We start from the raw sequence: 16,214 nt of genomic DNA on the forward strand, positions 1-16,214 counted from the left end.
AAGTTTATTTTATTTACAGTTTATTCAAATTGAATTTAAAGTTTATTTTATTTACAGTTCATTCAAGTTGAATTTAAAGTTTATTTTATTTACAGTTTATATTCAAGTTATGATCTCAAAAGTTTATGTTGAATTTAATATGATCTCAAAGTTTATTTATTTACAGGTTAAATTTAACATGATCTTAAAGTTTATTTACAGTTTATATTCAATATGATTTCAAAATTTATTTTATTTACAGTTTATATTCAAGTTGAATTTAATATGATCTCAAAGTTCATTTTATTCTAAGTTGAATTAATATGATCTCAAAGTTTATTTATTTTATTCAAGTCTAAAGTTTATTTTATTTGTAGTTTATATTCAAATTGACTTTAATATGATCTCAAAGTTTATTTTATTTGCAGTTTATATTCAAGTTGAATTTAATATCATCTCAAAATTTACAGTTTATATTCAAGTTGAATTAATATGATCTTAAAGTTTATTTATTTTATTCAAGTTGAATTTAATATTATCTAAAGTTTATTTTATTTGTAGTTTATATTCAAGTTGAATTTAATATGATCTCAAAGTTTATTTATTTACAGTTTATATTCAAGTTGAATTAATATGATCTCAAAGTTTATTAATTGATATTCAACTAATTCAACTTGAATTTAATATGAACTCAAAGTTTAAAAATAATTCTAAAGTTACTAGTTACTCTCAAGTTACTCTTAAGTTAATCGAAATATGATAAATCTCTTATCAAAATATATACAAATATAAATTATAATATTATAAAAATAAAATTAATTCTTTCTGAACAAGGATTTTCCTCGTGTTTGAACACGTGGATTTGCACTAGTTGCTCGAGAACACGCTGTTGACTTCGTTCGTGCAGAAAAACCATTTCGACCAGGTGTAAATTCGTAAACATCATCCATCAGAGAACTATTCGAGCCTTTGACAACTCGAAGATATTTTAAAACCTTTTCAAGCAAACTTCGAATTGAAATATGTTGAAGCCGTATGGATGTAATCGATTTTGATTCTTTATTTACATTCTGTGGCGGACTATATAAAAACATTGGATTATTATATTAACTTTTAAAGTTTGAATTTGAACAGACAAATAAATAAATTAGGACTCTTACTCTTTTGGTGGCTGTTTCGCAGTTATAGTTGGTTGAACCGGCCTGCCGCTAATAGAAAAATTATAAGGATTAATTATTATAAAATATTCCGCGAAGTATTCTAAATTAAAAAATAGTAATATATTTACCATTCACAACGTGAAGATGGCGTTTTTTTGCCTGTAGGTGGTGTCTTTTGGGTATAATTTGTTCTCTTTCGTTTTTTACTTTAAAAAACAAAAAAAAATTATATTAATAAATGCAAAAAATTGCAGTAAATTTATTATATAAATTCACCTATACCTTGAATCTTCGTCAGAAAAGAAAGAATCATCTTCTGAGGCGCTCGTAAGAACCACACTTAAAGATAGGAAAATGATAAAGTTTAATAAAATGATTTTCCTTAAATTAAGTAAAATGAAACATTTTCAATATACTTTGAGCGTTTGTTGGACATAAAATTGGGAAGGGTACGTGGTCGATCTCTTTTAGGTTTGCCACGTAAGCCTTCACGTAAGCCTTCATCAGGATTATTTATTGCACTTCCTTCAGTTTGAGTATCTGATTGCAAATCAGATGAAATACTATCGATTTGCGATGCGTCTTTGGTGTGAATATTCATTGAATCCATTGTTATGGATTGCTGTATATTGTTGTATTGAACAGGATTTTTCCCTTTAGAAACTTTTCTTGAACGCTTCCGTGGCAAATAATATTTCTTGTTAGGAATTGATGGAGAATGTGCAATAATGAAATCATTATTGACTTGATTATGATTCGCTAAGTCGTCTAATATATCGAGCCCGTTCGAACTGATTCTTTTGCTTGACTTATTATTACGAACTGCAGACGCGATGTTTGTATCTTCTGATATCATGTAATATTTAAGTATGGAATTTCGAATATAAATATATGTAAATCCTTAAAAATTTGAGGTCCAAAACTTACGAAAATCATAATTTAACAATAAATATTTATCAATTGGTTTTCGTTTCTTATCTATGATAGTATCGAAAATCCATTCCGGATGGATGACTATATATGAGATATGTCTAATAAGCCTTATAAACGAAAAAGAAAAGAAAAAAAGAAAACAAGTTTATTATAAAATATTTAAAATAAATAAAGAAAATAATTTATTAATACCTTTGAGTATCGTGTTCTTCTGGATCAATACTAAATAGATATTCGGGAAGTTTATCATCCTTGTATTTATCTTCAATTCTTCCACCATTTTTTCCTATTATAGAAAGTTAATATATATATAATACGTCAAAAATATTTTTTATAAATACATACTCCAAAGATCTACATATGTTCTGTCTACAGAGGAACTGAACCAGGCGGTAGTGTCTTGAAACATGTTTGAGAAAGTTTAGTTGAAACTTTTTGATTTAAAATCACGTATTTTTAACAAGATCGTCAGATCGACCACATGACCCAATATGGCCATTTACATTCAAATCACCGCAGCCGATTTACAACAAAGACTGATAAATGAACCATGTATATCGAATTCGAGAAAAAATCAATTTCTTTTACCTTAATTTTTGAAATAAAAATTCCTTAAAAAGTTTTCAAAATGTCATATAGCAGACCAAGTACAAGTGCTTCAAATGAAGCACCAAAAGATTATGAGGTTCTTATTGTATTGTTTTTAACCGAATTTTATAGTTGTCGTGTCAATTATTTACAATAAATCCTTTATTAAGGTTCCTCATGGTCCAAACGATTCAGTTTCAGCAGTCTCATTTTCACCAGTAGCCGATTTCTTTACAGTATCTTCGTGGGACACTTACGTAGGCGTTTTTTTATTTACATAAGTATTTTCGTTTTTAAGTTTTACTTATATTATTTCAATATTTGATTAGGTTAGAATCTATGAAGCCAACATGTCTACCGGAGCAGCAATAGGCAAAGCTCTTTATAATCATGAGAAACCTGTATTATGTTGTGCATGGAGTAAAGTGCGTGAATTTTAACTTATTTTTGAAATGTTTGCACGAATATAAATTTACTTGTTTGCTTATTATTTTTAGGATGGAACTAAAGTTATTTCAGGCGGTGCGGATAATGCAGGAAGATGTTTTGATATTACTTCTCAACAAGTAGGCCAAATAGCCGTACATGACCAACCTATTAAATGTATTAAATACATTGAAAATCATAATCTCGTGTTGACTGGAAGCTGGGATAAGACACTTAAGGTTAAAAAAAATTCATATTTAATTTGTTCGCTTTAATTTTATTATAGTTAAATTTTTTAAATTTTTGCTAATAAAATTTGTATATAGTATTGGGACATGCGCTCTTCCACGCCCGTACTTACTGTTAATCTTCCAGAACGATGTTATGCTTTGGATTTTTCTTATCCTGTATTAGTTGTAGGATGTGCCGAAAGACACGTCCAAATTTTTGATCTTAGTAAAGACCCAAGGACACCTGTCAAGGTTTGAAGAAGTTTATAATTCATTTTTATTTTTAGTTTTTTCTGGTATTAATCTTTTCCTTATTAATTTATATATTATTAATTCTTATTTTAACAAAAGAGTCTTATAAGTCCTTTGAAATGGCAAACTCGATGCATTTCAACCTTTTTAAATCGTAGTGGATATTCTATGGGAAATGTTGACCGTGACTGTACTGGATATGCTATAGGAAGTATTGAAGGACGTGTCGGAATACAATATTTTGAAGAAAAAGAAAATCAGTAAGTTGATAATGTTTATTAACATATATATTTTAATCAAGTATATATATTTGTCATTATATGCATATAATTAACATTATCTTTACATTTAATTGAAAAATTATAGATCGAGTTTCTCTTTTAAATGTCATCGAGAAAACAATCACGTACATGCAGTTAATGCTATTTCTTTTCATCCTACGTATGGCACATTCTCAACCGCAGGAAGTGACGGTACTTTTAATTTTTGGGATAAGGATTCTAAACAACGTCTTAAAGGTTTCAGTTCAATTGGAGGTCCAATTACTTCTACTACTTTTAATAGTAACGGCAGTATTTTTGCTTATGCGTTAAGTTACGATTGGAGTAAAGTAAGTTGATTATTTCATAATAATATTTACAAAATTTGTAAAAATTGTTCATATTAATTTATGTCATGCGCATCAATCAAATAGGGTTTGATATCGCAACCACAAAGGACTGCAGTTTTCTTGCATGCTGTAAAGGACGAAGATGTCAAACCAAAACCACCTAAAAAACGTTAATTACTCGAATCAAATATTTATATTATAACATTTCGAATCACAAATAAAATTTTGCATCATATGTAGTAATAAATGAAAGATTTTTTTTTTAATAATTAGTATGATATTATCAACATCAGAATAGTAAAATAAATTATATATAAATTATATAGAAAAAAAAAAATCATAATTATTAGTAAACATTTGTATTTTGAATCAAAGTTAGTTAGCATTGCTTTATTTTGTAAATATATATATATATAAAAAAAGAAAAAAAAATTCCTTAAATATATCTTTATTCTTAATTCCTTTGTTCAATCAATCATAAGTTTTTCCGCAGAATTAAAATAAATTTCGATCATCAATTCTATTACTTTTTATGGTATATGGTAAAATAGTACGCGACTTCTAGTTTTTTTTGATTTCCAATATTAAGTTTTTATTTCTAGATCTAGATTTTTGCATTAGCTTTTAATCTTTTGCTAAAAAATCATAAATTTTAATAAATAAACCATAATGAGTGAACCAAGATCTAAACAATTCGAAAACATATTTTATGGGCTTTCTAATACCCCAGGTATCCTTAAGCTTGCTCCAAGCGGGATTGGTTGGAAAACTTCTGATTCAGAAAACATAGTAACGATTTCGGCTGAGGAGTTCAAGAAAATGCAATGGATGCGCGTTGCTAGGAATTATCAATTACGCATTGCATTAAAAAATGGGAACGCGGCTAGATTTGATGGTTTTAATAAAGACGTATGTACAATATTTTTTATAATTTTATATTCATTAACGTTGTATTTAAATTATCTTTTTTTTTATGTAGATGTTTGATGCTGTAAGAGATCTTATTCGAACTAATTATAAGTTACAGCTTGAGACAAAAGATCTTAGTGTTAGAGGTTGGAATTGGGGTAAAACAGAATTTCAAGGTAACTTTTGTGAATCGTTATTTTTTTTTTGTAGAGGGTATTTTATAATATATTATACTTTTTTTACTAATTATGTTGATTTTATTAAATGTAACAACAAAGGGTCACAACTACTTTTTAATATAAATAATAAAACGGCGTTTGAGGTCCCTTTATCACAAGTTGCAAATAGTAATCTTGCTAATAGAAATGAAGTCAATATTGAATTCACGCAACCAGATACGACGGAAGAGTCACAAGGCAAAAGTAAAAAATCTTCAATGCATGAACTAGTAGAAATGAGATTCTATATACCTGGAACCATGATTGTCAAGGATGAAAATGAAGAAAATGAAAAGAAAGAGGAAGGAGAAGAAGAAGAAGAAGAAGAAGATGGAGAGGAAATGAGCGCGGCACAATTATTCTATGAGACTGTCAAAGATAAAGCAGATCTTGGACAAGTTTCTGGAGAAGGACTTGCCTTATTCCAAGATATTCTTCTTCTTACACCTCGGTAAGAATTATTATTATTTAATTATCCTACGCTAAAAAATTACTGTTACAATATTTTTATATTTACCTTTTTCTTATAAGTGGTCGGTATGATATCGAAGTTTTCCCTACTTTCTTCCGGTTAAGAGGTAAAACATATGACTATAAAATTCAAATGGCAGCTGTTGTGAACTTGTTTTTACTGCCAAAACTAGATGAAGTTCATGAGTTGTTTGTTGTAAGTTTTTCCTTATGTAATTTTTAAGTAAATATTCTAGTTATATTTTAAGAAAGTAATCTGAATCATTATTTTTTATTTTCTAGATTGGGCTTGAACCACCATTGAGACAGGGTCAAACTCTATACCATTTTCTCGTCTTGCAATTTAAGCAAGATGACGAAAAGGAATTAGTTTTAAATATCGAAGAGTAATATTCATCACTTAATAATTATGTTTTATTATCACATAACAGAACTTAGAAAACCTTTTTTTTTTTAATATAGAGAGGATTTAAAACAAGAATATGGAGATAGATTACTTCCCAGATATGAATGTCCTATTCACGAAGCTGTTAGTGCTGTTTTTCAAGGACTCACAAAGAAGAAGATAAATCGACCCTCAACATTCACAAGGTTTGTTTTAAAAGATGTTTTTTTTTTAAAAAAAAAAATATATATTTTTAAAACTTTATTTTTATAAACTTTTGTAGTAAGCATGAAGATGTAGCTGTAAAAGCTTCTTTGAAAGCGAATGAAGGTTACCTTTATCCGCTTGAAAAATGTTTCTTATTCGTTCCAAAACCTCCAACATATCTTCCATTCTCGGAGATATTAAGTGTTACATTCTCCAGGTATTTTATTATTTATTTTTTTAGGATACTTTCAATTAGTTTGTTTTAACAATCAATTAAGCGAATTTTGGTTGTAATTTAGAGTATCTGCGAGTCTAACCAAAAAGAATGATCTGGGAGGACCGAGAACATTTGATATGAAATTCAATATGAGAAGTGGTACAGAATTTGGGTTCTCCAGTCTTAATCGGTATTGTTATAAAGTTGTTAAAGTTAACATAATGTTTTATACGTTATAATAATTAATTAATTTGTCTTTTACTCATTAGGGAAGAATATGAAGTTTTAGAATTGTACCTAAGATCCAAAAATATAAAGACGATAAAAGACACAGCAGATGAAGTAAATAATGGTTTAATTATTATATTTCTTTTTAAAATTATTTCTTGGATTTAAATTGAATTGACGTAATTTTTTTCAGACTGCATTGTCATATTCTGAATTTATGAAAGAACTTGATGATGATGATGATGAGGTTATGCCCGCCGCTAAACGACGTAAGAGTGAATCGGTTGATCCAGATGACGAAGATTCAGAAAGTGAGGTTTTACAATTAATGTGATGGTCTCTCTTTTTTATTTACAATTTACAATTTATTAACCTATTAAAATTATAATGTTATAGTGGATGAGGATTTCGTTGCCAGTAGTGAAGAGAGTGATGTGGCAGAAGAATATGATGAAAATTATTCAGGCAGTGAATCATCGGAAGACGAGAAAAAAAGCAAGAAAAAAACCTCAAAGCCAAAATCAGGAAAAACAGGATAGGTTTTTCCTGAATTCTAGATTTTTTCTAAAAAATAAATTTGAAATTTTATAACAGATAATTTTATAAAATTTATTATATTATTTGGGTGAATGCTAATAAAAATTTCAAATTCTAAAGAAAATTTTGATCATTTTTTTTTGATTTGCTGATCTGCAGATCTATTAATAAATCGAATGCGCAGCTTGCAGATCAACATAATAGTTTTATTAATTTTATTAAACAATCTTTTTTTTCTAGAAAATTTATAAAAGAATGGCGGCATTACCCAAAGCAAAAAATTATATATTATTTACTGACACGTTCGCAATCAATGATATGGATAAAGAAGGCAAAAAATTCGATCGTGGTATGTTATTACCAAATTCTTGTTAAATTGGCTTCCTACCTAAGCATGGAAGGGTAATTTCGAAGTTTGAACGAACACGGATTTGTCTGCCCATAACTCCATACACACAGAGAATAAATAAATTCAGGACTGTTGCAATAAAACTAACAAATATGTTGTTATTAAAATTGCGTTTTAAACAGTAAAATGAATATCCTTCCGTATCTGCAAAGACGCGTTCGTTTAACACTTCCAATTTTTTATATTTGTATGAACTTCTGCCTGAACTAATTTTTCCTCTCTCTCACTTTTCTATCTGGTATTTTTGCTTAAGTGTCACGGTTTACCGGTAGAGGAGAGAATTTAGAGATGGAATTGACAATAGATATAAACACAGAGTTATGTTCATTGGATATAGGAGACAAAGTAATGTTGATGTTGACAACATCATTATCATTAGATACAGCAAATATAGCCCAAAGCGAAGAAACAATATTACCATTTCCTATTATGGCACAAGATGATCAGCAAGAAAAATCTTCTTGGAGAGAAAAATCTAATATGGAAAGAGATTTAAGTGATGATTTCGAATATGTTATGTATGGTAAAGTTTACAAGTATGACGAAGAAAAAAGAAGTAAAGTGTAAGTATTTTTAAAATATTTAAAGCGATAAAGAAAAGAAGCAAGTTATATTGTAATTAACTTTAATCGCTTATTTTAGAGCTGTATATGTATCATTTGGAGGATTGCTTATGTCATTAGAAGGAGATTTTCGTCATGTGCAAAATATTCATGTCGGTCAAAACGTATACATGTTAATGAAACATCAAATATGAAATAATAATATTACTAGATAAAATAATTTAATAATTAAGATGGATTTTTAAAATTATTTTATTTATCAAAGATTATTTTTAATTATTGATAAAAAAAACATGACAAAAAAAATTATTAATAATAAAATGAATTATGATTTGCCATGTATAATGTGAATATATAAATATGCATATCTTAATACTAATAATACATAATATTGATTTGTACAAATCTTTGATCCTAGTATGAATGATATTATATTTATAAATAACCCACAAGTGTGAACAGACTATGCTCACCCTTTCAGTTCCGGTCTTACTATTATTATATGAACTAATATAAGAACTAGCATGGATGGAGCTCATACTTAATTTGAATATTTAGCCTTTCCAATTTTTTCCAAATAAATTCCCAATTTTTCCTCAATTGTAGGAATTGTAGGACTATCATCACCCTTCTTTAACAATCCTGCTTCAATAATCTGGGGAGAATTTCCAGACCGGCTTATATGTTCTACTGGATAATAACCAGTCAATCTATTTATATAACCCCATGGTCTATATTTACCTTGACCAACTAATGGTAGATATACACTAGTAATTAATACCCCAAGAAACGTTAAGGTGCTATATATTGCCACTGGTATTGTTATCGTAATCACTTCTGTTGTTACTGGTACATCAAATGAAGCTAAAAATTAAGAAGAAAATTATAATAAGTAAAAATTATAATAATATTATTAATTAGCCATAATTAGGAAAAACTTACCGGCTCGAAAAGTGAATTTATTAGTAAAGCTAACACCAGGAACAGTTTGAGAAGAATCTCTAAATTCTTCAATAATATTATATTTAACATCATTTACTACTTTTCCTTTAAGATCAATATGTTTAGTTCTGGTAAATTGTATAGCTCTATTAGCATCAGGGTTTACTGATACAAATCTATTGAAATCAAAAAGAGTATCTCTTTGTAAAGGATCAAATATATTAATTAATAATGGCGAGACTCCAAGTCCATCATCGGCTCTTGTAGTAGTAAACACCATATCAGGCACATTGGGAACTGGAGGAGGATTTTTAATTAAAGCTCGATCAACACCGACAGGGGGACTTAATATCCAACAACGTGCCACTAGTCCTTTAATTGAACTTAATTCATAAGAATCTATTGGATATTGTTTCAGATAGGTACCTCTGTCAACTGTTTGATTGTATATTTCTATAGAAAATAAATAACTTGTTTCTCTTGTTAAGCAAAAAGTTAATGCCGGTGGAACTAATGCTTTTTCGGAATTAATGCTAAATGCTTCTGTTGGTACATTTACAGTTTTATATACCGAATATAACTGATAACCAAATATTACTAATAATGCGAATACTAATAACGAATGTAATATACGAACAACCAAAGGTGATGCATGTGACATTTTTAATTTTTTCTTTACTTTGAGAGGAGATGTCTTTTTTATCAAAAGATACTCTTTTTTTTTTTCAAACAAATCAATTATTATTTATATTTATATGAATGCATGATTTATTTGTTATGGTTGCAGAAATTCTATTTGCGTTATAAATGATATATCGGAGTTGGAGTTGTGTATCTATTAAAGGGTTCAATATAAACAAATAGTCCTTAATTTGATCTCAATTTGTGGTTGTATGGAATGTAAAATACCTATAATTAGAAAACACACGTGTGAAACGATGAAATGATCGAATCAATTGCTTATTTTATTATACTTTTATTATTTTTATATTATTAATCATTATTAAAGACTGATAGGAAAAACTTGCCATCGTTAAAAAAAAAAAAGTTTGATTTATCGGATTTAATCACAATGAGAAAAAATTACGAGTTCTTTTTTTTCTTTTTTTGCTCATCGAGCTGCCTTAGTAAGCTAAGATTACAATTGGTTTCTATTGCATATATGCCTACTTCTGAAACAAGTAACAAATTTGTAAGTTCTTGCCTTAAAAAAAAGATTACGGTTTGGAATGACTCTTATTGAATCCCATAATTTCGGCCCATTTTCCATCCTAAATTTCCATCAATAAAATATAATTTGGATCAAAATACAACAAAGATGGTGCTAAAGCCGCAATGATGTGTACTGGAAGACTGGAAACTATTGGTAATTTCCATTTTTCCCAATCCCAACCTTTCAATTCTTTATGTACTGTATATACAGTGAATTAAAAAAGGTAATTGGAATTACAAAAAGTGCAAAAAATGAAAAATCGGTGATTATGTTTCAAATTTTGCAGATTTGTTATTAAATATGTAAATATCATATGTATAAACATTTCACTTATTTCTTTGTCATACAATTGATTTTCTTCATCATATTGATATTGCCTCATCCTTTAATATTAAAATTCAAATTAAAATAATTATAAAGGATTTTAATAAAATCTATTAACTTGATAAAATTAATGATTTTTAATTTCAATTTACTGAAAAACTAATTTTTAACAGCAATTATAAATATAATTTTTACGTTTATTATAGGTAAAAATATACAACTGATTATGCTATCGAATTAATTTACTATATTTTGTAAAACTTTTTAAACAAAGCAAAATAAATAAAATATACTTCGATCATATTACTCATATTACTGAGATATTTATTTTATTTTATTAAATATAGACGTAGACTGGGGGGTAACAAGAGAATTCCCTTAATTCCCTACCATTACAAATAGTGAGTAAAACGATACAAAAGTTAACACCCAACCCCCTAGCGGAATTTTCCGACCTCATATTGACAATTCTAGGCGTGACCTAATTTCTACTAACTATATTCATATTACTAGATATTGGGAATTTTTTAGTTGCTTCCAAGTTCCATGATTCATATGATCTACCAGGATTTACTCTTATTCTCGCAATACACCAGTTTGCACGTTTGCACCAATAATATTTCGCAAAAAATACTATATAAGTATCAAACTTTTATGCCTTGTCAAAGGAGATAAACTCTCAAAAAAATTCTCAGTTAAGATTGATAAGGATAAATCTATTTTTGAACTAAAGAGAGTTATCAAGGCGAAAAATCAAAATTGCTTTGCTGGTATAGACGCAGACAGGCTTAAGCTATGGAAAGTAGGAATTCCTATCAAACAACAGAGTCCTGAATTAACCGCCGTCAGTAATTTTAGCGTCAACATTAAGGAGGAGCTTGGTGGTGTTGAGTTATCACCATTTGATGACATATCAGAACACTTTGATGACGATTCCAAAAAACCCGTTAAAAAGAACCTGCACATTATTGTTCAACCGCTAATTGAAGACAGCAAAGAGGTTCATTGCACTGCATCTTACGGCAACCGTAATAACAAAATAACTTTTCAATGGACAGTTACCCGAGAAATGGTGACTTTGGCAGGTTTGAAGAAAAGACTCTGTGAATATTTTACGTTTCCCGATTGGACAGAATCCGAACATCTTGTCATAAGTCGTGTTGTTGGCAAAAGATTTGGTACGAAATCGAAATCTAGTTCAAGTAAAACCATTCATATATCTACCGATGAGGATTTAGCTAGTATTATTTGGACTCCTGCACCTAAAATGGATTTGAAAATAGTCGTAGATACACGTGAGTTGTTGTTCATAAATTTATTTGGTTCGTCAGATATTCATTAAACTTTTACAATTAACAGCGCAACAAGCGCAACAACAGTTTAGTTCGTATACTTATTCAAAGATGAGAACTCTTTTCGGTTTGCAAGTCAATGATTACTATAATTTGCCGACAGAAGTATTAGTTCACAATGCTAATATATAAAGGAACCTTTTAGATAATGTGATTACGAATATTTTGAGATACCATAAGGCATCCCCACATATCACCTGTGACATAAATGAGCCTTCCCGTCGTGTATTTATTTCATCAATTATCTATGCTGTAGCATCATCATTCGATGGTGACGTAAAGATTTTTTCTGAATACGAAGTTTCTGGGAGATACGGCAAAGGGCTCATTGACTGGATTATAAGGATAGGAGATATTATTATCCACGTGACTGAAGCAAAAGGAAATGTTATTAGCCATGGAATTGGACAGAGTACCGTCCAAGCGCATGCATCTATGCAACGCAATAAACTTAAACGTAGCTACGATGATGCTGATTTATACGACGAAGAAATGTTTTGCATTATTTCAACTGGTATGCTAATGAAACAAAACCAAAAAAAGATTCAAAATGGAGAAATGCGTGAATATACTAACTTCTTTGATATTCCTAACTCCAGGTATCGAATGGATAATGACAAAAGTCATACTAAAAAGTAACAGTAATGGTGGGAACGTTGAGGTCCGTGTATGTTTACCGATACCTGACCCAATACCAATTAACAAAGTATCATTAAGCCGTGGTGATATTCGTGAGCCTGTAAGCAAATTGTTATTGCAAATCAAGGGGCTTCTTGAAGAGCAGAAGAATTCGTTGGTTAGTGGAAAGCGTCATCGCAGTTGTCAATAAAGTTTTAATATATTTAGGAATGGTAATTACTTCACCGGTATCACGTTGATAATATTCTTACATGATTTATTATTGTTTAAAATTAGTAATAATTAATCTAGTAACGCGATTTAATGTATTGTTAATATATTGTTTGATGTTTATTGATAGTAATAAAGATGTTATCAATAAAAGGTATTTGACATTTCACTTTGATCAAATTTGATTTGATTTTAATATATAATTAAATAATTATCAACTAAAATGATGACCGTCTCCCTGCTTTACCATCACCTTTCCTATCCTTGCTTGCAACATTCTGACACCCATATCTGGGAAAAAATGATAGGAACTATGAGAAACGGATGCCCTCTTAATGCTACAATGTCTCAGATATTTACGTGGTAATAAATGAAGAATTTTTGCTGACGATGAAGAATTCTTCATCAAATTGTTGAATTGCCGACGATGAAGAATTCTTCGTCAAATTGTTGAATTGCCGACGACGAAGAATTCTTCGTCAAATTGTTGAATTGCCGACAATGAAGAATTCTTGAATTGCTGACGATGAAGGAAGAATTCAACTTACTAAATTAGAATATTTAAATTTGGAGCAGATTATTTCTATGGGGGAGATTTTTTTAACATTGCTTGAATCAATAGTACTGTCACATTTGAGACATAAGTACCTTCGTTCAATGAATTTGCATAATTAGGTACAAAGGCAGGGTTCTGTGGCACCATTCGTCGTGCAGGTTTAAGGAACGTTTTTTATAAGATGTTTCACTAAATCCGACTTACAGTGCGGTACCTCTATAACCGACCCAATTTTATAGTCATAATGTGACATTTTCAAAAAGATGTCACATTAGCAAAAAATAATATTTTAAAATTCTAACCGATAATTTTAATAAAGCATATCAAGAGCTTTTAAACTTATCAGATTAGATTAAAAAATAATGAATTTTGCTAGTGTTACATAAGTTTGAAGTTCGGGTAATTTATTATGATGGGAAAATTTTGAGAATAAGTGATTTTTGTGTAACATAAAAAAAAATAATCATTTGATAGTGCTTATTAAAATAAATCATTTTAGCTTATAAACTTACCCATGCTTTGTTAAAAAAATTTTGAAAAAAAATTAAAAAAAATTTTGGTAGTTTTTATTTATTACAAATTATATTATGCTTATTTCTCAAAAAGGAATTACAGGAAAACTTGCTAAAAAAAATATAAATTCTATAGAAAAGTTTCTGATGATATACTTAATCAAATTACTTTTAAATACAGTCAGCCCCCTTTATAGTCACACCCCTTGGAACCGAAAAAAAAGGATGTGATTATAAAAAAAGTCATATGTTGTGACTATAGAGAAGGTTTTTCTAATATATTTATTAGTACATTGGGCCAAAATATGGTGTGCTTATAAAGAGGAATTTTATATGTTGTGATTATACATGGGTGACTATATAGGGGGTCGACTGTAATTATAATAAATAATAAATTATATATAAAAAATTATGTATACAGTCAGCCCCCTTTACAGTCACCTCATATATAGTCACACCCTTCCCTTAGTTACATTTTGTATTAGTACTGATTTTTGATTTATAAAAACACCTTCTTTACAATCACGCATATAATAAAAATATAATCACATCAATTATTAGTCCCGATGTTATAATAAATATAATAAATTTGCCTTCCATATAATCACATAAAAATTTTCTCCCTATATAATCACTGTAAAACATGTGATTTGACATTATTTCGTGCGACTTGATTATCTATAAAATGTACGCGCAGTACACGCAGTACACTGTACACGTAATTTGCGCAGTTTGTGCAGTTTTTTACTTATTATGCCACCTATCCGTTTAGAAAAACCAAGAAGTACTCGAACTGCTATTAGTGTTGAAGTCAAAAAAGAAATTTGTGAATATATAGTAGCAAACCCAAATGTAAATCAAGGTGACGTTGCCACATTTTTTAATACAAAATATCAAAATTTTGGTGTTGATAGAACAACCATTAATAAAATATGGAAAGAGCGTGAAAAGTGGCTAGCTGTTTTATCTACTTCACAAACTCCACATATCTTTCGCCATCGTTCTGTTCAATTTCCAGAACTTGATAAAGCTATGCAAATTTGGACTTCACAAGCAACAGCTGCTGGATTGCCTTTAACTGATATGATATTACAGCAAAAAGGAAAAGAATTTGCCAAAATGTTAAATATAGAAGATCAGTTAAAGTGTACTAATGGCTGGGTTTATAGGTTTAAAGTGCGAAATGGTCTTCAAAAAGTCAATTTTTCAGGAGAAGCTAACAGTGCACCACTTGAAACTCTCCCAGAAGAACGTCTACGTTTACGTACTCTTTTGGCTAAATATAATGAGGAAGATATTTACAATGCGGATGAAACAGGACTATTTTTTTGGATGGAACCAAATCATACTCTTGGTTCAGGTAAAATTTCTGAATGAAAACAGGTAGAAATTTGTATTAATTTATTTTGTTTTTACATTTTATTTATTTTTATTATTAAATTTAAAATATTTATAATTATAATTTAGGATAAGAGCTGCCTTTCAGTTCTTTTATGTAGCAATTCTACAGGTTCTCACAAATTTCCACCACTTGTAATTGGAAAGGCAAATAATCCTCGCTGCTTTAAAAATATCAATAGGACATCTCTTCCTGTAACTTATCGTGCTAATTCCAAAGCATGGATGAGATCAGATATTTTTGTTGAATGGCTTCACCATCTTGATAACTGGTTTCGTGTAATGGATCGAAAAATTTTACTCCTCATTGATAATGCAGGATCTCACTTTAATCCAAAAACATTTGATGAAGACAGTTCTGATTTAAGTGAGGATAATGAAGAAAATGTTGCAGAGTCTTCCCATTCAGCTCAAAGTAGAACAAAATCTAAAAAAAAAGTGACAAAAAAAAAGCCTAATATTAAACTCACTAATATTAAGCTTATTTATCTTCCTCCAAACACAACTGCTCACCTTCAGCCAATGGATGCCGGAATTATCCACAGCTTTAAATCCAAGTATAAGCAAGAATTTTGTAAGCATCTGATTCAACAATTTGATAATGGAATAGATCAAAAAAGGTAAATTTAATTATTTATGAAACTTATTTAATCATTAATTAATTTTTAATAATATCAATTTTATTAGAAATAAATTAAATATTAAGGAAGCCATTAACTATATAGCTGAAGCGTGGGAAGACGTCA

The 16,214-nt window shown here is 29.1% G+C and overlaps 6 protein-coding genes across 7 annotated transcripts; 4 read left to right on the forward strand and 2 right to left on the reverse strand.

Moving 5' to 3' along the window:
• Nucleotides 1-561: 561 nt before the first annotated feature.
• Nucleotides 562-2,498, reverse strand: OCT59_013173 (uncharacterized protein). The gene is made up of 8 exons (XM_025317894.2): nt 2,418-2,498; nt 2,265-2,358; nt 2,067-2,179; nt 1,556-1,985; nt 1,422-1,478; nt 1,268-1,345; nt 1,140-1,187; nt 562-1,059 (listed from the first exon to the last, which is right to left on the reverse strand). The coding sequence occupies exons 1-8, from the start codon at nt 2,479-2,481 to the stop codon at nt 795-797; spliced, it is 1,149 nt and encodes a 382-aa protein (XP_025177401.1). The 5' UTR covers nt 2,482-2,498; the 3' UTR covers nt 562-794.
• Nucleotides 2,499-2,642: 144 nt separating this feature from the next.
• Nucleotides 2,643-4,618, forward strand: OCT59_013174 (uncharacterized protein). Its single transcript, XM_025317893.2, has 8 exons — nt 2,643-2,757; nt 2,831-2,917; nt 2,990-3,085; nt 3,158-3,325; nt 3,413-3,568; nt 3,668-3,828; nt 3,935-4,178; nt 4,263-4,618. Exons 1-8 carry the CDS (start codon nt 2,701-2,703, stop codon nt 4,350-4,352), a joined length of 1,059 nt encoding a protein of 352 aa, XP_025177400.1. The 5' UTR covers nt 2,643-2,700; the 3' UTR covers nt 4,353-4,618.
• A 116-nt stretch (nt 4,619-4,734) lies between these two features.
• OCT59_013175 (uncharacterized protein) lies at nt 4,735-7,473 on the forward strand. 2 transcript variants are annotated; one of them, XM_025317892.2, is made up of 11 exons: nt 4,735-5,087; nt 5,158-5,263; nt 5,366-5,756; nt 5,837-5,972; nt 6,059-6,162; nt 6,239-6,367; nt 6,445-6,585; nt 6,668-6,775; nt 6,855-6,927; nt 7,007-7,124; nt 7,210-7,473. In XM_025317892.2, the coding sequence occupies exons 1-11, from the start codon at nt 4,848-4,850 to the stop codon at nt 7,350-7,352; spliced, it is 1,689 nt and encodes a 562-aa protein (XP_025177399.1). In that variant the 5' UTR covers nt 4,735-4,847; the 3' UTR covers nt 7,353-7,473. The 2 variants fall into 2 exon arrangements, with proteins under 2 accessions (XP_025177399.1, XP_066001508.1); XM_066140643.1 differs by having other exon boundaries at nt 6,668-6,927.
• A 79-nt stretch (nt 7,474-7,552) lies between these two features.
• On the forward strand, nt 7,553-8,678 carry OCT59_013176 (uncharacterized protein). The gene is made up of 3 exons (XM_025317891.2): nt 7,553-7,699; nt 8,013-8,322; nt 8,402-8,678. The coding sequence occupies exons 1-3, from the start codon at nt 7,606-7,608 to the stop codon at nt 8,514-8,516; spliced, it is 519 nt and encodes a 172-aa protein (XP_025177398.1). The 5' UTR covers nt 7,553-7,605; the 3' UTR covers nt 8,517-8,678.
• OCT59_013177 (uncharacterized protein) lies at nt 8,553-9,979 on the reverse strand. Its single transcript, XM_025310892.2, has 2 exons — nt 9,265-9,979; nt 8,553-9,186 (listed from the first exon to the last, which is right to left on the reverse strand). Exons 1-2 carry the CDS (start codon nt 9,923-9,925, stop codon nt 8,864-8,866), a joined length of 984 nt encoding a protein of 327 aa, XP_025177397.1. The 5' UTR covers nt 9,926-9,979; the 3' UTR covers nt 8,553-8,863.
• A 1,368-nt stretch (nt 9,980-11,347) lies between these two features.
• Nucleotides 11,348-12,982, forward strand: OCT59_013178 (uncharacterized protein; the record flags this gene model as incomplete). Its single annotated transcript, XM_025317890.2, has 5 exons — nt 11,348-11,396; nt 11,578-12,096; nt 12,161-12,258; nt 12,334-12,667; nt 12,753-12,982. 5 exons carry the CDS (start codon nt 11,348-11,350, stop codon nt 12,980-12,982), a joined length of 1,230 nt encoding a protein of 409 aa, XP_025177396.2.
• Between the last annotated feature and the right edge of the window lie 3,232 nt (nt 12,983-16,214).

Source organism: Rhizophagus irregularis, chromosome 20 (assembly GCF_026210795.1).
Source record: "Rhizophagus irregularis chromosome 20, complete sequence".
Taxonomy (NCBI): Eukaryota; Fungi; Glomeromycota; class Glomeromycetes; order Glomerales; family Glomeraceae; genus Rhizophagus; species Rhizophagus irregularis.